Raw genomic sequence first — 20,974 nt, 5'->3', positions numbered from 1 at the left:
AACAAAGACACGCATGGGAATTCCTAGAGGCCTGGCATTCAAACCGGAACACTATTAATAAACATATCGATTTGGATCCCATTTATCAACCTTTCAGAATCAGGACCAGAACCAGAAATTATATCACCCACCACAACAAATTAAAGTACATAAATAGCAAGTGGGTTAGAACACTAATGCTTCACTAAAGGCTCACTGATGATGTTACATAGCATGGTGATGAAATGTCTGCAAACAAATCTACCAGCTCAGCGAGCAAACCAACTACCAATCTTACTAATTACAAGACATTATAGTCTCTCGTAGCAATGTTTACAGTGAGAAAATGTAGGTCAGTAGCATCAAATAAGAACATACCTGAATATTTGATCTGGACTTTGTCCAGCCTTTGCCAGCTCATTCTGCTTGTCTTGGCATTTAGTCAATTTTTCTGCTGCAGCAATTGGGCAACCAGAGAGACTATTAAAAATAAAACAAAACTGCGATGGGGCTCATAGTTTCAAAGCTTGTATTACTTGAGACAACTCATAATGGCGGCTGAAACAGAAATGTCAACTAAATGTAAAAGAAATTGAATCTTTAGCTTTCAAGGAAAACTATAAAGGAAACAGAAATGCAAAGAGAGATGGACATTGAAACTTCAGGTTTCTGGGCATACTAACATGAAACCACATTCAAAGGATACAGCTGCAGCCAAACTCAGACTTCATTTGGGCAGAAAAGGCAGATAGAAAAAGACAGAGTGTGGATTCAGGAGCTGGGAATAGGCAAAAACATAGTTATTGCAGTTGCGTCTGTTACTGGAAGATAATATTAGTTGATCCAAGCTATCAAGATGGTATTGAGCAGAGTTGAGGAGGTACTGAAGATGAACACTATTTTGGTAAGTAACATTTCAAAGTCAGGTTGGCTACTTTCAGTTGGGGGCCAGGGTAGGTACTCAAAGAAAAGGAGCTGGAATTCGACCAGCAAAAGTTCAGACCTTTGTTGAACTTTGAGACTGAAATTAGTCCCACATATACAGTCATAGAGTCATAGAGATGTACAGCATGGAATCAGAGCCTTCAGTCCAACCCATTCATGTTGACCAGATATCCAAACCCAAACTAGTCCCACCTGCCAGCACTTGGCTGATATCCCTCCAAACCCTTCCCATTCATATACCCATCCAGATGCCTTTGAAATGTTGCAATTGTACCAGCCTCCACCACTTCCTCTGGCAGCTCATTCCATGCACATACCACCCTCTGCATGAAAAAGTGTCCCCTTTGGCCTCTTTTATATCTTTCCCCTCTCACCCTGAACCAATGCCCTCTAGTTCTGGACTCCCCCATCCCAGGGAAAAGACTTTTCCCATTTATCCTATGCATGTCCCTCATGATTTTCGTCATAACTTGCTTTCCTACTTATTGTTATGTCAACAGCAAATCTAGCAACCTTATCAACCGTTCCTTCATCAAAGTCATTTATACAATTTGCTAAAATTCAAATTTGTATTCCTAAGGCTTTGGGAATATTTCTGGAGGAGGGAGGAATTGTACAAAGTGGACAGTTTACATCTCAACAGGAACAGGACCAACGTCCTGAATGGAATGTCTGCTAATGTTGGGCAGATTTAGATCAGCAAGGGATGAGATCCTGACAAATAGTTCAGAAAAGAGAGAAGCTGAGATAGAATTATAAGTTAAAATGCAAGTGAGTTCAGAAGGCAGAGAAAGCATAGACTAGATAAGAAAGAAGTGAGTTTAATAAGACTAAATAGAATTTATTTAAATGCAAGGAGCCAGGGGAATAAGTGAGCTGAGGGCACAGATAGAAGCATGCAAGTATGATATCATCACTGTGGCTGAAACTTGGCTGAAAGATAGCAGGCTTGGCAGCTCAATATTCCCGATCATATGGTATTTAGAGGAGATAGAGAGGAAGGTGGAAGAGAATTGGGTGTTCACAATATTAATCATTTGGGTAGAAGTAAAAAATACAACAGGAACAACTATGCTGCTAAGTGTGTACTATACCCGCCACCCCGAAATGTTGCAGGAGAGATTGAGGATCAAGTATCAAATTTCTGGGAAATGTAAGGATAGTAAGACAGTAACTCTGAATTTAACTCTGAAAATTTTAGTATTATTAATATTATTTAGTGTGCAAGTTTAAGAGGGAACAGAACTCAAAAATTACTCCCAGAAGAATCTTTTTAACCAGTGCACAGGAAACCCAGTAATGGAGGGAACGGTCTGGATCTAGTATTTGGAAATGAGCCAGGGCTCATGGAAGATATATCACCAGGTCGCCTTTATATCTTTCCCCTCTCACCCTAAACCTATGCCCTCAGGTTCTGGACTTCCCCACCCTAGGGAAAAGATTTTGTCTATTTATCCTAACCATGCCCCTCATCATTTTGCAAACCTCTACAAGGTCACCCCTCAGCTTCCAACGCTTCTGGGAAAACAGCCCCAGCCTCTTCAGCCTCTCCCCATAGCTCAAGTCCTCCAACCCTGGCAACATCCTTGTAAATCTTTTCTGAACCCTTTCAAGTTTCACACCATCTTTCCAATAGTGTGGAGACCAGAATTGCCCACAATATTCCAACAGTGTTCTAACCAATGTCCTGTACAGCCACAACATGACCTCCCAACTCCTGTACTCAATACTCTGACCAACAAAGGAAAGCATTTAAATGCCTTCTTCATTATCCTATCTACCGGTGACTCCACTTTCAAGGAGCTAAGAACCTGCACTCCAAGGTCTCTTTGTTCAGCAACACTCTCTAACACCTTACCATTAAGTGTGTAAGTCCTGCTAAGATTTGCTTTCCAAAAATGCAGCACCTCACATTTATCTGAATTAAACTCCATCTGCCACTCCACAGCCCATTGGCCCATCTGATCAAGACCCCATTGTAATCTGAGGTAACCTTCTTTGCTGTCCACTACACCTCCAATTTTGGGTGTCATCTGCAAATTTAATAACTGTCCCTCTTATGCTCGCATCCAAATCATTTATAAAAATGATGAAAAGTAGAGGACCCAGCACCAATCCTTGTGGCACTCCACTAGTCACAGGCCTCCAGCCTGAAAAACAATCCTCCACCATCACACTCTGTCTTCTACCTTTGAACCAGTTCGTATCTAAATGGCTAGTTCTCCCTGTATTCCGTGAGAGCTAAATTTGCTGACCAGTCTACCATGGGGAACCTTATCGAATGCCTTAATGAAGTCCACATAGATCACATCTACCACTCTGCTCTCATTAATCCTCTTTGTTACTTCTTAAAAAAACTTAATCAAGTTTGTGAGACATGATTTCCCACGCACAAAGCCATGTTGACTATCCCTAATCAGTCCTTGCCTTTCCACATACTTTACATCCTGTCCCTCAGGATTCCCTCCAACAACTTGCCCACAACCGATATCAGGCTCTCTGGTCTATAGTTCCCTGGCTTGTCCTTACTACCCTCCTTAAACAGTGGCACCATGTTTGCCAAACTCCAGTCTTCCGGCACCTCCCCTGTGACTATCGATAATACAAATATCTCAGCAAAAGGCCCAGCAATCACTTCTCTAGCTTCCCACAGAATTCTAGGGTACACCTGATCAAGTCCTGGGGATTTATCCACCTTTATGCATTTCAAGACATCCAGCACTTCCTCCTCTGTAATATGGACATTTTTCAAGATGTCACCATCTATTTCCTACATTCTATATCTTCCATGTCCTTTTCCACAGTAAATACTGATGCAAAATACTCATTTCGTATCTCCCACATTTTCTGTGGCTCCACACAAAGGCCGCCTTGCTGATCTTTGAGGGGTCCTATTCTCTCCCTAGTTACCCTTTTATCCTTAATGTATTTGTAAAAGCCCTCTCCTTAATTCTATTTGCCAAAGCTACCTCATGTCCCCTTTTGCCCTCCTGATTTCCCTATGCTCCTACTGCCTTTATACTCTTCTAAACATTCACTCGATCTCTCTTGTCTCTACCTGATATATGCTTCCTTCTTTTTCGTAACCAAACCCTCAATTTCTTGAGTCATCCAGCATTCCCTATACCTACCAGCCTTCCCTTTCATCCTAAAAGGAATATATTTTCTCTGGATTCTCGTTATCTCATTTCTAAAGGCTTCCCATTTTCCAGTCATCCCTTTACCTGTGAACATCTGCCTCCAATCAGCTTTTGAAAGTACTTGCCTAATACCATCAAAATTGGGCTTTCTCTAATTTAGAACTTCAGCTTTTACATCTGGTCTATCCCTTTCCATCACTATTTTAAATCTAATAGAATTATGGTCGCTGGCCCCAAAGTGCTCTGCACTGACACCTCAGCCACCTGCCCTGCCTTACTTTCCAAGAGTAGGTCAAGTTTTGCATTTTCTCTCGTAGGTACATTCGCATACTGAAATAGAAAATTTTCTTGTACACATTTAACAAATTCCTCTCCATCTAATACCTTAACACTATGGCAGTCCTGGTCTATGTTTTGAAAGTTAAAATCCCCTACCACAATCACCCTATTATTTTTACAGACAGCTGCTATCTCTGGAGAAGTTTGTTTCGCAATTTCCCTCTGTCTAGTTGTGAGCTTTGTTTTTGCTGCATATGCTATTTAATGTGGAATTTACATTCTAAATCCACCATAAATTTCCCGTTAACTTGTTTTTAATTTATGTTGATTATAGTTTGATTTTTAAAGTTACAGTGATAAAAAGCAAAGATTTATTCAGTCGTTTTGATTGTTCAATGTTTTGATTATTTTAATTTGTTGATCCACACAGGAATCATAACAGTAAATACAAGTTAGTTAGGAAGCATTGCTGATCTCATCTTGGTCTCAACTACACTTTCCTGCTCACTTGCCATTCCACCCATCTGTCTGTAACCCCTTTAAATTTACTTAATATCTTGGCATTCACAACACTCTGGGGTTGAAATTCCATAGATTCACAACTCTTTGAGAAAAGTAGTTCCTTATCTCGGTTTTAAACTTGCTAGCTTTTATTATAAAACGATGAACTCTCATTCTAGATCACAACATATGAGGAAATAGTCTCTACATATCTACTTTGTCAATCCCTTTTAACACCTTACGTGTCTCAATTGTTCTAAACTCGAGAAAGTTTACATAGTAATGTAGTTCTAACCAGTCCAGTCTCTCTTCATACCTCTGTTCTTCCATCCCAGGAATCAGTACGTTAAAGAATCGTTGCTCCCCCTCCACAGCCAGAACATTCTTCCTCAGGTAAGGAGATCAAAACTGCACACGATACTCCAGGTGAGGTCTCACCAAGCCCCTGTACAATTGCTACAAGACATTCCAGCTACTGTATTTGGATCCTCTTGATAGGAAGGCCAATGCAATATTTGTAACATTCATCACTTGCTGCACCTCCATCGCTGATGCTTAGTAGCAGCAATGTGTACCATTCACAAGTTTGAGTCGAAAATTGTGGCGCTGGAAAGGCACAGCAGGTCTGGCAGCATTCAAGGAGTTGGATAGTCAAAGTTTTGGTCATAAGTCCTTCATCTGAAATGTGGGGATGGGAAGGGGGCGAGAGATAAATAAGAGGGTGGGGGTGGCGGAAAGTAGCTCCAAAGGCGATAGATAGATGCAGATGGGGGTTGATGGTGATAGGTCGGAGGGGAGGGTGGAGCGGATAGGTGGGAAGGAAGCTGGACAGGTAGGACAGTTCAAGAGGGCAGTGCTGAGTTGGAGGGTTAGATTTGGGATAAGGTGGGCGGAGGGGAGATAAGGAAACTGGTGAAGTCAACATTAATGCCATGCGATTGGAGGGTTCCAAGGCAGAGGATGAGGCGTTCTTCCTCCAGTTTTTGGGTGGCTTGGATTTGGCAGTGGAGGAGGCCCAGAACTTGCATATCCTTGACAGAGTGAGAGGGGGAGTTGAAGTGGTCGGCCACAGGGTGGTGGGATAGTTTGGTGCACGCGTCCCAGAGAGGCTCCCTGAAATGTTCCATGAGTTAGCGTCCTGTATCTCTGATATAGAGGAGACCACATCGAGAGCAACGGACACAGTAGATGAGGTGCTTGGATGTGCGGAAAAATCTCTACTGTATGTGGAAGGATCCTTTGGGGTCTTGGACAGAGGTGAGGGGAAGTTTTACACCTCTTGTGGTGGCAAAGGAAGGTGCAGGGAGTGGAGGGTGACATTGACCGCCTCAACCTGTCCACCCCTCTCACCCACTCCAATCTCTCATCCTCACAAAGCACAGCCCTTCACTTCTTCCACTCCAACCCCAACCTCACCATTAAACCAGCAGACAAAGGGTGTTGCAGTGGTAGTTTGATGGACCGACCTGTACACCGCTAAAGCCAGGCGCCAACTCATGGACACCTCCTCCTACTGCTCCCTCCACCACGACCTCACCTCCCATTATCAAAACCATCATCTCCCAGACCATCCACAACCTCATTACCTCAGGGGATCTCCATCCACAGCCTCCAACCTCTCAGTCCCAGAACTCCGCACCACCTGTTTCTAGCTCTTACCCAAGATCCACAAACCTGACTGCCCCAGTCCACCCTGTTACTTCCACCTACTGTTGCCCAACAGAACTCATCTTCTCATATCTTGACACTCTTCCTGTCATCCATGATGAAGAAACACCCCACATACATGCAGGACACCATTCATGCCCTCTGCCTTCCTCCAAGACTTTTGTTTCGCCAACCCCAACACCTCATCTTCACTATGGATATCCAATCCCTGTACATGTCCATCTGCCATGGCGAAGGCCTCCAAGCCCTCCCTTTCCTTATCATCTCCCCCCCCCCCCCACCTCATCCCAGATCTAATCCTCCAACTCAGCATCGCCCACTTAACCTGTCATACCTGTTCATCTTTCTTCCCACCTATCTGTTCCACCCTCCCCTCTGACCTATCACGATAACCTCCCATCTGCACCTACCTAACAGCTTCCCAGCAATCTTTCCCTCCTATTTATCTCTCAGCTCCTCCCACATTCCTGATGAAGGACTTATGCCTGAAATGTTGACTCATCTCCTCCTCGGATGCTGCCTGACTTGCTGTGATTTTCCAGTGCCACACCTTTCAATTCTGATTTGTCCAGCATCTACGGTCCTCACTTTCGCATCATCTACAAGTTGCACTGCAGAAATTTACCAAAGAATCTTTGATAGTACCTTCCAAACCCATAATTACTATCATCTTGAAGGACATCAGCAGCAGATACTGATGATGTTACCTAGCACGGTAAAGAAATGCATGAAAACAAAACCACCAGCTCAGCAAGCAAACTGACAACAAGTGTTATTAATCACAGGATATCATAGTCTCTAGTAGCATTGTTTACAGTGAGAAAATATAAGATGTAGTATTAAATAAGAACCAGCAGTTTTCTCTACAAACCACTCAACATCTTGACTTGAAACATATCACTTTTTCTTCAGTGTTTTTGGGTCAAAATCCTGGAATTCCCTCTCTAACAGCATTATGAATTTACCTAAGGCAAGCGCAACTAAGGCATGGATAATGAATGTTGGTCTAACCAGCAGCACCATGATAAGTGAATTAATAAAAAAAATCCTCCATGCTTAATTTCAACTGCACGTGTGCAAAGACACCCAGATCTTTGTTGCATCTCCTCCTTTCCTAATCTGTCACCATTCAGATAATATTCAGATAACCCCTCAGTATTTTGCAATGACTTTTTGCTTTTTCCAAAGCATTAAAAAACACATTTACAAACACCTTTCAGCTCTGAAGAAGAGTCAAAATGGATATGAAGTGTTACCTTTCTCTCTCCACTGACACTGGCCAACTTGCTGATTTTGTGTTGCTGGTTAAAGCACAGCAGGTCAGGCAGCATCCAAGGAACAGGAAATTCGACGTTTCGGGCCAGAGCCCTTCATCAGGAATCCTGATGAAGGGCTCTGGCCCGAAACGTTGAATTTCCTGTTCCTTGGATGCTGCCTGACCTGCTGTGCTTTAACCAGCAACACATTTTCAGCTCTGATCTCCAGCATCTGCAGACCTCACTTTTTACTTAACTTGCTGATTTTCTCCACCATCTTCAATGTTTGTTTGCAACATTATTTTGTTTTGGTTTTGGTTCCAATTGCCATTTTTAAGACTTTTGTTTTATTCTTTAGTGTAATAAAATTTGTCTATTGTTAAAGCATACCTGCAGACTGGTATGACAACACTTCAGTGACTAACCCCACATAAACCAACTGCAAAAATTAAACAATCAAGTCAGGTGTCATTCTGAGATCTGTCAGGTCAGTGATACCATTGGCTGCAATTAGAACAATCAATTTTCAATCTACAACCAAAGGAAAGTTAGCAAGGTTTACTTTACTTGCCCTCCTTATTTAACCCTTGGTGACTTGTTATCATTCTGGTGAATCCGTGTTACACCATCTCCAAGGCCAGTATGTTGTTCCTGAGCTGGCATGACCAAGCTGAATGCAATATTTCTCATGAGGTCTAACAAGTGGTCTATCCAAGTGAAGTACAACTTTATCTCCCTTGTGTTCCATCTGAACTGATTTAAGACATCCCATAATTTTGATTGCCTTTTATACTTGCTTAGAGTCATAGAGATGTACAGTATGGTTACACACCCTACGTTCCAACCCGTCCATGCCAACCAAATATCCAAACCCAATCTAGTCCCACCTGCCAGTACCTGGTCCATATCCCTCCAAACCCTTCCTATTCATATACCCATCCAAATGCCTCTTAAATGTTGTAATTGTACTAGCCTCCACCACTTCCTCTGGCAACTCATTCCATACACGTACAACCCTATGTGTGAAAAAGTTGCCCCTGAGGTATCTTGTGTATCTTTCCCCTCTCACCCAAAACCTATGTTCTCTAATTATGGACTCCTTGCCCCAGGGAAGAGACTTTATGTATTTATCCTATCCATGCCCCGCATGATTTTAAAAACATCTATAAGGTCACCCCTCAGCCTCTGACTCTCCAGGGAAAACTGCCCCAGCCTGTTCAACCTCTCCCTATAGCTCAAATCCCCCAACCCTGGCAACATCCCCATAAATCTTTTTTGAACCCTTTCAAGTTTCACAACATCTTTCCGATAGGGAGGAGACCACAACTGCATGCAATATTCCAACAGTGGCCTAACCAATGACCTGTGCAGCTGCAACATGACCTCCCAACTCCTGTACTCAATACTCTGACCAATAAAGGAAAGCATACCAAATGCCTTCTTCACTATCCTATCTACCTGTGACTCCACTTTTAAGGAGCTGCTTTCAATAAATAACTCATCAAGGCTCCTCGAAAAGCATCTGTCTTAACAGTGATCGCTATCACCTAGAAAGAGAAAGTCAGCAGATGCTTAGGAACGCCACTACATGCAAGTTCCTTGCCACAGCACACACCTTCCTGACATAAAACATATCACTGTTCCTTCAATGTCGCTCGGTGAAGATTCTGAAACACCCTTCCTAACAGCACCACAGGTGTCTCTAGATCCCCAAGGTCTGCAGGTTTAAGAAGGCAACCCACTACCACCTTCCCCAGGGTAATTAGAGATGGACAATAAATGCCTGGCAACATACTTATCCCATGAATGAATTTTTAAAAACATTATGTACTTGAACTTGGAAATATCTTGGCAGGTACAATTTCTAATCTCTTACCAGTTAGAAATATCTTGACTACAAAATACTCTCTCCCAAATTGCGTTGAACTATACAGATTTGCAGTATATCCCAGCAGTTTATGTAGCAAATTGCATGTGCTTTAAGCAAATGGTAATGTATGAAATACAAAGAGAAGTCCTTAGTGGGTTTTAACAGTCAGTTAGAGGGTACAGCCTGTTAGTCAAGGGCTCACCTAATTTTAGTCTAAGAGATATCACTCAGGTTGGAAGGCTGGGGAAGGTGGGGGGAGGGTTGCAGGGAATGGGTTGGTCACGATAGGCAGATGGACAGTGATCAGTCAGGGCCACCCAGCCAGGGTGTGCAGGTTACAGGCAGTCCAAGTTGTTTGGTCAATAACAGTCATGGGCTTATCAAGTGGCTTCCCGTCTTGGGAAGCTCTGCAACTCAATCTGAGAATGGGCCTCACTGCACTAGGTTGCGGAGAAAGTAGTGACAATGAAAGAGGCAATTGAAGATAGTAGATGCGACCTCATAGTGATCAATCAGAGATGGGGCTCCATGTACGTTATGGTAGTTCTGTCTTCTGCATGGGGATGGTGTACAGCCAATTAGGGCATTGGATTTCCAAAGTCATGGTTCTGGGACTTGACTGGGAACATTAATAGTTACATAAATGGAAATGGGGTTCAGAGTGAAAGGCCATTGAAGCCACAGGGACAATAATACAAAAAGAAACATGAAGGATAGGATGAAATTCATTAGCCATGATCAGAATCTGCACAATTCTCACACTGAAATGAAACTGGAAACTTGTGATGTTAGATTTAAAGTCAACTGTGCAATAATTATACAAATTGTGATACCACACACAAAGTGGGCTATGTAAGTTATTGTTTCCTTCTATGCGGGTGTAGTAAAGCTCTTGAAATTGGAATCCCTCCTTGAGCAATTGCAATAATCGTGCTTCCCCTGATTCAATAATGCCACTCAACTCGTTTCAATTTGTAATGCATCCGTGCACATTAAAAATTATAGCTTCAAGCAATAATTACCAATAAATTGAGGAATGTTGCCTCCTTGACATATCAGCTAAACAATTGTTATGAAAACAAGGCATTTAAAATAGGAACCTAAAGTTCCCACTTGAATACTCACAGCTACAGGTTCTCATAATGAACTGCAAGAATGCAAGAACATGGTCTGTGAGGCCTTTTTATATGGTTGGGGTGCTAACATGGTGGCTTACGAGCTGAATTCTAACTCAACATTACAGCAAAGCATTTTTGTAAAGCAGCTGTGGGCTGCATGGTGGCTCAATGGTTAGCACTGCTGCTTCACAGTGCCAAGGATCCAGGTTTAATCGCTACCTTGGGTCGTTGTCTATGTGGAGGTTGCACAGTATTCCCATGTCTGAGTGGGTTTTCTCTGGGTGCTCTGGTTTCCTCCCACAATCCAAAAATGTGCAGGTCAGGTGAATTAACCATGCTAAATTGCCCATAGTTTAGTTCCATTAGTCAAGGCAAATGTAGGGGAAGGGGTCTGGGTGGGTTACTCTTTAGAGTGTCAGTATGGACTTGCTGGGCCGAAGGGCCTGTTTCCACATTGTAGGTAATCTAATCTAAAATAAACATCGGGAATGGTGGCATACCTCCAAGCTTTTAACGGATGCATGACAGTAACCTCCTTGCCAAGCTTCAATGTCACATATGTGAATAATTAACATGTGGCTTCAATGTGATGGATGTGAGGGCTCAGGAGTAACGTTCTTTTAAATGTGTTTTTTTTTCTGATGTTTCCTACAGATTACCTGCTCGCATATCTCACATAGACAAAGCTGTTGCTGGAGTCATTGTAGCCTTGAGCATCTCCAAAGACAACATAGAAGGCAATCATTCTACCATTCTACCATTACCATTCTACCATTGTGGGCGGCACGGTGGCACAGTGGTTAGCACTGCTGCCTCACAGCGCCTGTAGACCCGGGTTCAATTCCCGACTCAGGCGACTGACTGTGTGGAGTTTGCACGTTCTCCCCGTGTCTGCGTGGGTTTCCTCCGGGTGCTCCGGTTTCCTCCCACCGTCACAAAGATGTGCGTGTCAGGTGAATTGGCCATGCTAAATTGCCCGTAGTGTTAGGTTAGGGGTATGGGTAGGTTGCGCTTCGGCGGGTCGGTGTGGACTTGTTGGGCCGAAGGGCCTGTTTCCACACTGTAAGTCTAATCTAATAAGTCTAATCTAATCTACAAAGGTCAACAATTTAACAGCTGCACTGATGTTTTATGCCAACAGCTCACTTCAAGGATCTGTGTCATATCTTTTAATACTCAACTCACAACAGCATCAATGATATTATTGATGCAGTTTTTTTCATTCTATATATCCATTTTCTGTGATGGGGAGAGTCTAGTAGCTCAGGAGTGATATCCACCACAGCTGGCTTCCCTCAGGTAGAGGGTGCTATCAACTGTGCCCACTTTGCTTTCAGATGGCTCTATCGCCAACATATAAAATTTGTCAACAGAAAAAGCTTCCACTCCATCAATGCTCAAACTATATGTTGCCCTTAATGCCAAATTCTGTTCTTCAGTGACAGAATGCTGACTACTTCAGACAAGAGAGCTCATAGGTTTCTTTCTTCTTCCAAGGTGCTTGGTTCATACAGGGGTGGCTAACAAGAGGCGATGTCTACACTCTCCAAATAGGACATATAAAACCCTTTAAGACCGATACAGAATGAAAATATAATGTTGGTCATTCTTCAAATTGTAGTACAGATCATGATCCCTTGGAAGATGAATTTTCACTGCCATAGCAGGTCCTTATAGCATAGACCAGAAAAGGTGTGGCATGCTGTGTCCTGAAGATGTGGTAGATGCTAGTAAAATTGCAACATTTAAAAGGCATCTGGCTGAGTATATGAATTGAAAGGGTTTGGAGGGAAATGGGCCGGGTGCTGGCAGGTGGGACTAGATTGGCTTGGGAGATCTGTTTGGCATGAATGAGTTGGACTGAAGGATTTGTTTCCATGCTGTACATCTCTATGACTCTATGGCTATCCAACCTTCTGTATGCAGAGGAAATAGGGGATCTACAGCAATCTTCTGTGGATGAAGATAAGGATGAGGGTCAGGAGATTGAACTTGTGGAGTGTTCAATGAAGGATGACAAAGCAATGTGTTGTTGCACTGAAAAGACCAGAGGTAACAGAATTGAACCCAGTTTCCAGAATTAATGAGTTGAACTTGGAATTCTTTTAATTGTTTGACATTTATAGATGGTTTAGCTCTAGGAACGGTAGGAGGGGTAGGCAGGTAGTGCAGGATTCTCCTGTGGCTCTTCTCATCTCAAACAAGTCTGCTGTTTTGGAAGTTGTAGGGAGTGATGGACTCTCAGGACAATGTAGCATTGACAGCCAGGTTTCTGAAACCAAGACTGGCTCTCATGAAATGTGGTTACATCAGCTTCAAAGCAATCAATTGTTTTAGGGAACTCTTTAGTTAGAGACAGACAGACATTTCTGTGGCAGACAACAAAAAATCAGAATGGTGTGATGTCTCGCTGGTGCCAGGATCAAGGATATCTCAGAGAATGCAGAGTATTACCAAAGGAGAGGGGGCCCAGCATGAGGTCATTTACATATTGAAAATAAAGACATAGGAAAAGAAAAGGATGAAGCTCTGAGGAGAGAATATAAGAAATTGTGCAGGAGGTTAAAAAGTAGGTCATCAATGGTATTAATACCTGGATCATTCCCAGGGCCATGAATTAATGAGAACAGGAATAGAAGGATAGAACAGATGAATGCATGGCTGGGGAGTTGGTGCAGGGGAGGGATTCACATTTTTGGATCATTGGAATCTCTTCTGGAGTAGAAGTGACCTGTATAAGAAGGAAGGATTGCACCTGAATTGGAAGGGGACTAATATACTGGAGGGGAGATTTGCTAGAGCTACTTGGGATGGTGTAAACTAGATGGGGAAATGGGACTCAGGGAGACACTGAGAAAAGAGATCAGTCTGAAACTGGTGCAGTTGGGAAAAGGAGCTAGTCAAATAGTCAAGGCAGGCAGGATCAAAGCAGAGATCGAGTTAGGACTGATAAATTAAACTGCATTTACTTCAATGCAAGAGGCCTATCTGGCCGATTTACTCAGGGCATGGTTTGGAACATGGGACTGTAGTTTCATTGCGATTACAGAGATGTGGCTCAGGAATGGACAGGACTGGTAGCTCAATGTTCCAGGGTACAGATGTTTTAGGAAAGATAGAAAGGGAATGCAAGAGATGAGGGAGAGTTGCATTTTTGATTAGGGGTAACATTAATGCTGTACATAGGGAGGATACTCCAGGGAGTACATCCAGGGAAGTTATTTAGGTGGAACTGAGAAATAAGAGGAGATGATCACCTTTTTGGGATTGTACTGTGGACTCCCCAATAGTCAGCTGGAAATTGAGAAGCAAATCTGTAAGGAGATCTCAGTTAACTGTAAGAATATCTGGGTGGTAATGGTAGGGGTTTTTAACTTTCCAAACATGATTATGTACAAGAAAATTTTCTGATTCAATATGTGGATGTACCTACTAGAGAAGGTGTAAAACTGGATCTACTCTTGGGAAATGAGGCAGGGCAGGTGACTGAGGTGTCAGTGGGGGAGCACTTTGGAGCTAGTGACCACAATTCTAGTAGTTTTAAAATAGTGTTGGAAAGGCATAGAGAATTCGACGTTTCGAGCATAAGCCCTTCATCAGGAATAAGAGAGAGAGCCAAGCAGGCTGAGATAAAAGGTAGGGAGGAGGGACTAGGGGGAGGGGCGATGGAGGTGGGATAGGTGGAAGGAGGTCAAGGTGAGGGTGATAGGCCGGAGTGGGGTGGGGGCGGAGAGGTCAGGAAGAGGATTGCAGGTTAGGAGGGCGGTGCTGAGTTGAGGGAACCGACTGAGACAAGGTGGGGGGAGGGGAAATGAGGAAGCTGGAGAAATCTGAATTCATACCTTGTGGTTGGAGGGTTCCCAGGCGGAAGATGAGTGGAGGAGGAGCGCCTCATCTTCCGCCTGGGAACCCTCCAACCACAAGGTATGAATTCAGATTTCTCCAGCTTCCTCATTTCCCCGCCCCCCACCTTGTCTCAGTCGGTTCCCTCAACTCAGCACCGCCCTCCTAACCTGCAATCCTCTTCCTGACCTCTCCGCCCCCACCCCACTCCGGCCTATCACCCTCACCTTGACCTCCTTCCACCTATCCCACCTCCATCGCCCCTCCCCCTAGTCCCTCCTCCCTACCTTTTATCTCAGCCTGCTTGGCTCTCTCTCTTATTCCTGATGAAGGGCTTATGCTCGAAACGTCGAATTCTCTATTCCTGAGATGCTGCCTAACCTGCTGTGCTTTGACCAGCAACACATTTGCAGCTGTGATCTCCAGCATCTGCAGACCTCATTTTTTACTCGAATTTTTTACTTGGAAAGGCATAGACTAGATCTAAATTGAAGGAATGCCCATAGTTTAGGTTGATTAAGGGCAGAGATTTGTAGATAAAGGGAAGGCTGGAAAATGGGAAACTTTCAAAACTGAGGTAACGAGTCCAGAGACAGTCCGTTCCAGTTAGGGTGAAGGGCAAGGCTGGTAGGTGTAGGAAATGCTGGATGACTAGAGGAATTGTGGTTTTGGTCGAGAAAAAGCAGGTAGTATATGTTGGGTATAGACAGCAGGGAGTGAATCTCTACAAAAATATAAAGAGAGTAGAAGTATACTTAAGAGGGAAATCAGGAGGGCAAAAATGGGACATGAGTTATCTTGACAAAGAGAGTTAAGGTGAATCCAAAGGGATTCTACAAATACAATAAGGACAGAAGGGTAACTCGGGACAAAATAGGGTCCCTTAAAGATTAGCAAGGCCACCTTTGTGTGGAACCATAGGAGATGGGAGAGATACTAAACAAGTATTTTGCATCAGAATTTACTGTGGTGAAGGAAGTGGAAGATAGACAATTTGGGGAAATAAATAGCAACGTCTGGAATGTCCATATTGTAGAGGAAGAGGTGTTGGATGTGTTAAAACACATAAAGGTTGATAAATCTCCAGGATTTGATCAGATTAGATTACTTACAAATAGTAATCTTTGTTATTAAGCCTTCTAAAACTAGAAACAGGCCCTTTGGCCCAACAAGTCCACACCGACCTGCCAAAGCACAACCCACCCAGACCCATTCCCCTACATTTATCCCTTCACCTAACACTACGGGCAATTTAGCATGGCCAATTCACCTAACCTGCACATTTTTGGACTGTGGGAGGAAACCGGAGCACCCGGAGGAAACCCACGCAGACACAGGGAGAGTGTGCAAAATCCACACAGTCAGTACCCAAGAAGTTTGTGAGAAGTTCGGGAAGTAATTATTGGGTTTCTTGCTGAGATATTTGTATCATTAATAGCCACAGGTCAGGTGCAGAAGACTGGAGGTTGGCTAACGTGATGCCATTATTTAAGAAAAGTGGTAAGGAAAAGGCAGGGAACCGTAGACCAGTGAGCCTGACATCAGAGGTGGCCTCCTGAGGGATAGGATTTACATGTACTAGGAAAGGTAAGGACTGATTCGGGATATTCAGCATGGCTTTGTGCTTGGGAAATCATGTATAACTAACTTGATTAAATTTTATGAACAAGTAACAAAGAGGATTGATGAATGCAGAGGGGTGGATGTGATCTGTCTGGATCTCTCCAAACTGACTGCACTCTGTGTGCTTAGATCCAACTCTGACTTTGTTATTAAGCCTGCTAATCAGGATGGTGCTGTTGTAATCTGGTGTAGTGACCTCTACTTTGTAGAGGCTGAGCGCCAACTCTCAGATATCTCCTATCTTCCCCTAGACCATGACTCCACCATGGCACATCAGGCCATTGTATCAACCAGAGTCACTGACTTCATTTCATCCTTGATCTGCCCCCAACACTCCCCCCCCCCCCCCACAACCCCAACTCCCCAACTGCCTCCAAGCTGATATTGCCCCAGCCCTGCACAGCCCACTTCTACCTTCTTCTGAAAATTCACACTGCCTACACAGACCCATTATTTCACCCTGCTCCTGTCCCACAGAACCTAGCTCTTCCTAGCTTGACTCAGACTGTTCTCCTGTGGTCCAGTCCCTGCACACTTACATTGATGATTCCTCTGATGCTTTATGCCAGTTTTGGAATTTCCAGTTGGCAGGCTCTAGCTGCCTCCTCTTTACCATGAATGTGCAATCCCTTTATACCTCCATCCCCCCCCAACATGGTCTCAGGACTCTCAGCTTCCTGGAGCCAAGGCCCAAACCATCTGCACCCACCATCACTCTCCTCCGCTTGGCTGAGCTTGTCCTCACCCTGAACAACTTCTCTTTTAACTGGTCTCATTTTCTACAGGTCAGAGGGACGGCTATGGTTACCCACACAGCCCTAGTTATGCTGTCTCTTCATGGGATACGCGAAACATTCCTTGTTCTAGTCCTATTCCAGCCCGCACCCACAACTATTTCTCCGATATATCGATGATATCTTCAGTGCTCCTTCTCTTTCTCATCCGGAATTGGAAAAGTTAATCCACTTCCCCATCATCACTTTCACTTGGTCTATCTGACTCCTCCTTTCTCTTCTTCGACATCTCTGTTTCCATTCCTGGGGAAAGACAGGCCATTAATATCCACTGTAAACCCACTGACTGCCACGGCTATCTGGACTATACATCCACGCAACCTACTTCCAGTGAAGACTCCATCCCATTCTCCCAGCTCCATCTGGCTCAGAAGCATATGTCTCAATGAGGCCAACTTCAACAAGGGAGCCTCCGATACCTTCTTCCTCAACCAAGGATTACCCTGCATCTTTGTTGACAGGGCCCTCAACCAATTCTGACCCATCTCCTGCACTTCTGCCTTTGCCCCCCATCTCTCCCCTCCCACAATGCCAATGGGGTTCTGCGTGTCCTTATCTTCCAACCCACCAATATCGACATCCAGAAGATCATCAACCTCCATTTCTGCCACCTCCAACGAGATGCCACCACCAGAGGCATATTGCCCTCCACTCCCTTATCTGGTTTCTGCAGGGACCATTCCCTCCATGACACCGTGGTTCACTCTTTCTTCACTCCCAACACACACCCACACCCCCATGGCACTTTCCCCTGCAAATGCTGAAGGTGAAACATTTGCCCATTCACCTCCTCCCTCCTCAGTATCCAGGTGAAGCATCACTTTACCTGCACTTCATACAATATAGGCTACTATATTTGCTGCTCACAATGTGGTCTCCTGTATATTGGAGAAACGAAACATAGACTGGGTGACCACTTCCCAGAACATCTACGTACTGCCTGCAAAAAAGAACCTCAGCTTCTAGTTGCCTGCCATTTTAACACACCACTGTCTCAGGCTGGCTGCAGTGTTCCAGCAAAGCTCAGTGCAAGCTGGAAGAACAACAACTCATTTTCAGCTTGGGGACCCTGCTGACTCAATATTGAGTTCAATAATTTTGTGACCTGAATTCTTTCATGCCTTAGACCCAAACCCAACACCAGACTTGGAGAGTTTGAGATATAAACAGAGGCTGAATAGGCTGGGGGTGATTTCCCTGGAGAACCTGGTGTTGGGCTGGGTGAACAAAGTTAAAAATCACACAACACCAGTTTATAGTCCAACAGGTTTATTTGGAAGCACTAGCTTTCGGAACACTGCTCCTTCATCAGGTGGTTATAGATTCATAGAGATGTACAGCACGGAAACAGACCCTTCAGTCCAACTCATCCATGCCAACCAGATAGCCCAACCTAATTTAGTCACATTTGCCAGTACCCGGCCCATATCCATCCAAACCCTTCCTATTCATATACCCATCCAGATGCCTTTTAATTGTTGCAATTGTACCAGCCTCCACCATTTCCTCATTCCATACACGTACCACCCTCTATGTGAAAAAGTTATGCCTTGGGTCTCTTTTATATCTTTCCCCTCTCACCCTAAACCTATGCCCTCTGGTTCTGGACTCCCTGACCCCAGGGAAAAGACTTTACCTATTTATCCAATCCATGCCCCTCATGATTTTATAAATCTCTATAAGGTCACCCCTCAGCTTCCGTTGTGGGATATAAGATCATAAGACACAGAATTTATCACAATAAAGCAATAGAATTTATTGCTATAAATTCTGTGCCTTATGGTCTTATACTCCACAACCACCTGATGAAAGAGCAATGCTCCGAAAGCTAGTGCTTCTGAATAAACCTGTTGGACTATAACCTGGTGTTGTGTGATTTTTAACTTTTCCCAGGAAGGGTGGAGGCGGAGAGGTGACCTTATATAAGTCTATAAAATCACGAAGGCATGGAAGGGTAAATAGCCACAGTCTTTTTCCTCAGGTAGGGGAGTCCAAAACTAGAGTGCATAGGTTTAGGGTGAAAGGGGAAAGATATGAAAGGGACTTAAGGGGCAACTTTTTCACACAGAGGGTGGTGCATATATGGAATGATCTGCCAGAGGAAGAGGAGGAGACAATTACATTTAAAATGCATCTGGATGGGCATATGAATAGGAAGTGGTTCGACGGATATGGGCCAAATTCTTTCAAATGGGACTAGATTAATTTAGGATAGCTGGACAGCATGGACGTATGGGTGAAGGTTCTGTTTTTGTACTTTCTATGACTATTTGGTTGGTAATATGGCAAGCGGCACCTGATTATTGCAAAGAACTGTTGGACCTTTCTTATAGTTGCAACCCTTGGACTTGTTTACATTGCTGAAGAACTGTTTCACTATCCATTTGATTGTATCTTTGATACCTTTGGGTGGTTACACTTCAAAGTATTTATATGAGATTAGATTAGATTCCCTACAGTATGGAAACAGGCCAACAAGTCCACACCGACCCTCCAAAGAGTAATCCACCCAGAATACTCCCAATATTTACCCCTGGCTAATGCACCTACCACTTCGGGCAATTTAGCCTGGCCAATTCACCTGACCTGCACATTTTTGGATTGTGGTAGGAAATCGGAGCACCCAGAGGAAACCCATGTAGACATGGTAAGAATGTGCAAACTCCACATAGACAGATGCCCGAGGCAGGGATTGAACCCAGGTCCCTGATATTGTCAGGCAGCAGTGCTATCCACTGAGCCACCGTTTCGCCCATTATATGTTATGTTATATACATATAATATGTCACATTGATTGTTCAGGGAAAAAGTAGCAGGGAAAAATGGTGCATGGTGCTAAGGTTAGTACAGTTTCCACACTGTAATCTAATCTAATCTAATTCCTAAAGCTCCCATCAGGGCATCATATCTGAATTTGTGTAGTAAAATCTCACATGATGAATAGAAAGTTGAAGGGAGTCTTGCGGAATCCTTTTTTCTCTATCATCATCAGTAATATTTTGACTTTCAGAGTGCGCGAAGACTGCTAATTTGTCCGGAAATTCTTGAACATCCTATTGGACAATAATGAATCTGAAAGAGGCAGCATTTTATGCAGCTTTTCTCAGTAGACCAATGCACTATGGTGGAGGATGAACATGTGAGCTGCACACGATACATCTATCAGCCTTGAATGGCAGTGCACTTTTTTGAAAAGCTGACGTATAGGGATAAGCAGGATCATCACTGATTCCATTCTCTCTCACAAGGTGGGTATTAGTGTATAACAACAGGTTGTAGCATGTGTAGCACGGATGGTCTCTAGTTCCATTGCTGTACAAATGAAAAAGAACATCTTGGCTACCTGCTCAAAGATCCCTGATGTCTGAGGCTATCTGCAATCCAGCTTGTGAGAGATGTTTGGTCATTGCAGTTTCTGTCATCCTTGGGACATCTGAAGAGAATGCTCATCTCTTAAATGGGTGTGACTTAACAAGGTCCAACACTGAAAATTATGCTAGAGCATAATTTAACAATGCAAATGAACATATATTCATAAAAGTACAAGATTATTTCCAATGTTGTTTTACTCATGAAACCCATGCACCTCAGTAAGTTTTTGTTCTCCTCTCCTTCCTGCTGGGTACAGGCCCAACTTTCACAGCCAGGGTGGAGGCAGCATGCATTGTGGTTGGCTTTGTTAATCTGGGAGACTTGGGCAGTAGCCCTCTGGACTTAGAGGACCCAGACCAGCTGACAGTCTCCTACCTAAAAGCAGGCTCATCCTCCTTGGCTTGAATTCCTCGTGGTTTGGGTTCACAGACAGGGAGGAGGTAGAGGGGCTGAATACCGTACAATTATTTCAAGAAGAAGCTTTTGGGAAGTCTGTCTGTCCCTTCTCCTCTCTTTAGGTGCCTGTTTGAACTATTCTATCTCTCTGAGAGGAAGGAGAACCTGACGTGCTTTGCCCCTGCCTTGC

The 20,974-nt window shown here is 43.8% G+C and overlaps 1 protein-coding gene across 1 annotated transcript in view; it reads right to left on the bottom strand.

Annotated features, from left to right (window-relative positions):
- st18 (ST18 C2H2C-type zinc finger transcription factor) overlaps positions 1-20,974 on the bottom strand; it is a 177,493-nt gene that overhangs the window by 87,205 nt on the left and 69,314 nt on the right. Inside the window, exon 6 of the mRNA XM_060824030.1 lies at positions 358-459. Within this exon, the coding sequence (XP_060680013.1) occupies positions 358-459 (102 nt within the window). The remainder of the gene's footprint in view (positions 1-357; positions 460-20,974) is intronic.

The sequence above is a fragment of the Hemiscyllium ocellatum genome, chromosome 4, assembly GCF_020745735.1.
Source record: "Hemiscyllium ocellatum isolate sHemOce1 chromosome 4, sHemOce1.pat.X.cur, whole genome shotgun sequence".
Classification (NCBI taxonomy): domain Eukaryota; kingdom Metazoa; phylum Chordata; class Chondrichthyes; order Orectolobiformes; family Hemiscylliidae; genus Hemiscyllium; species Hemiscyllium ocellatum.
This window is presented reverse-complemented; position numbering and strand designations above follow the sequence as displayed.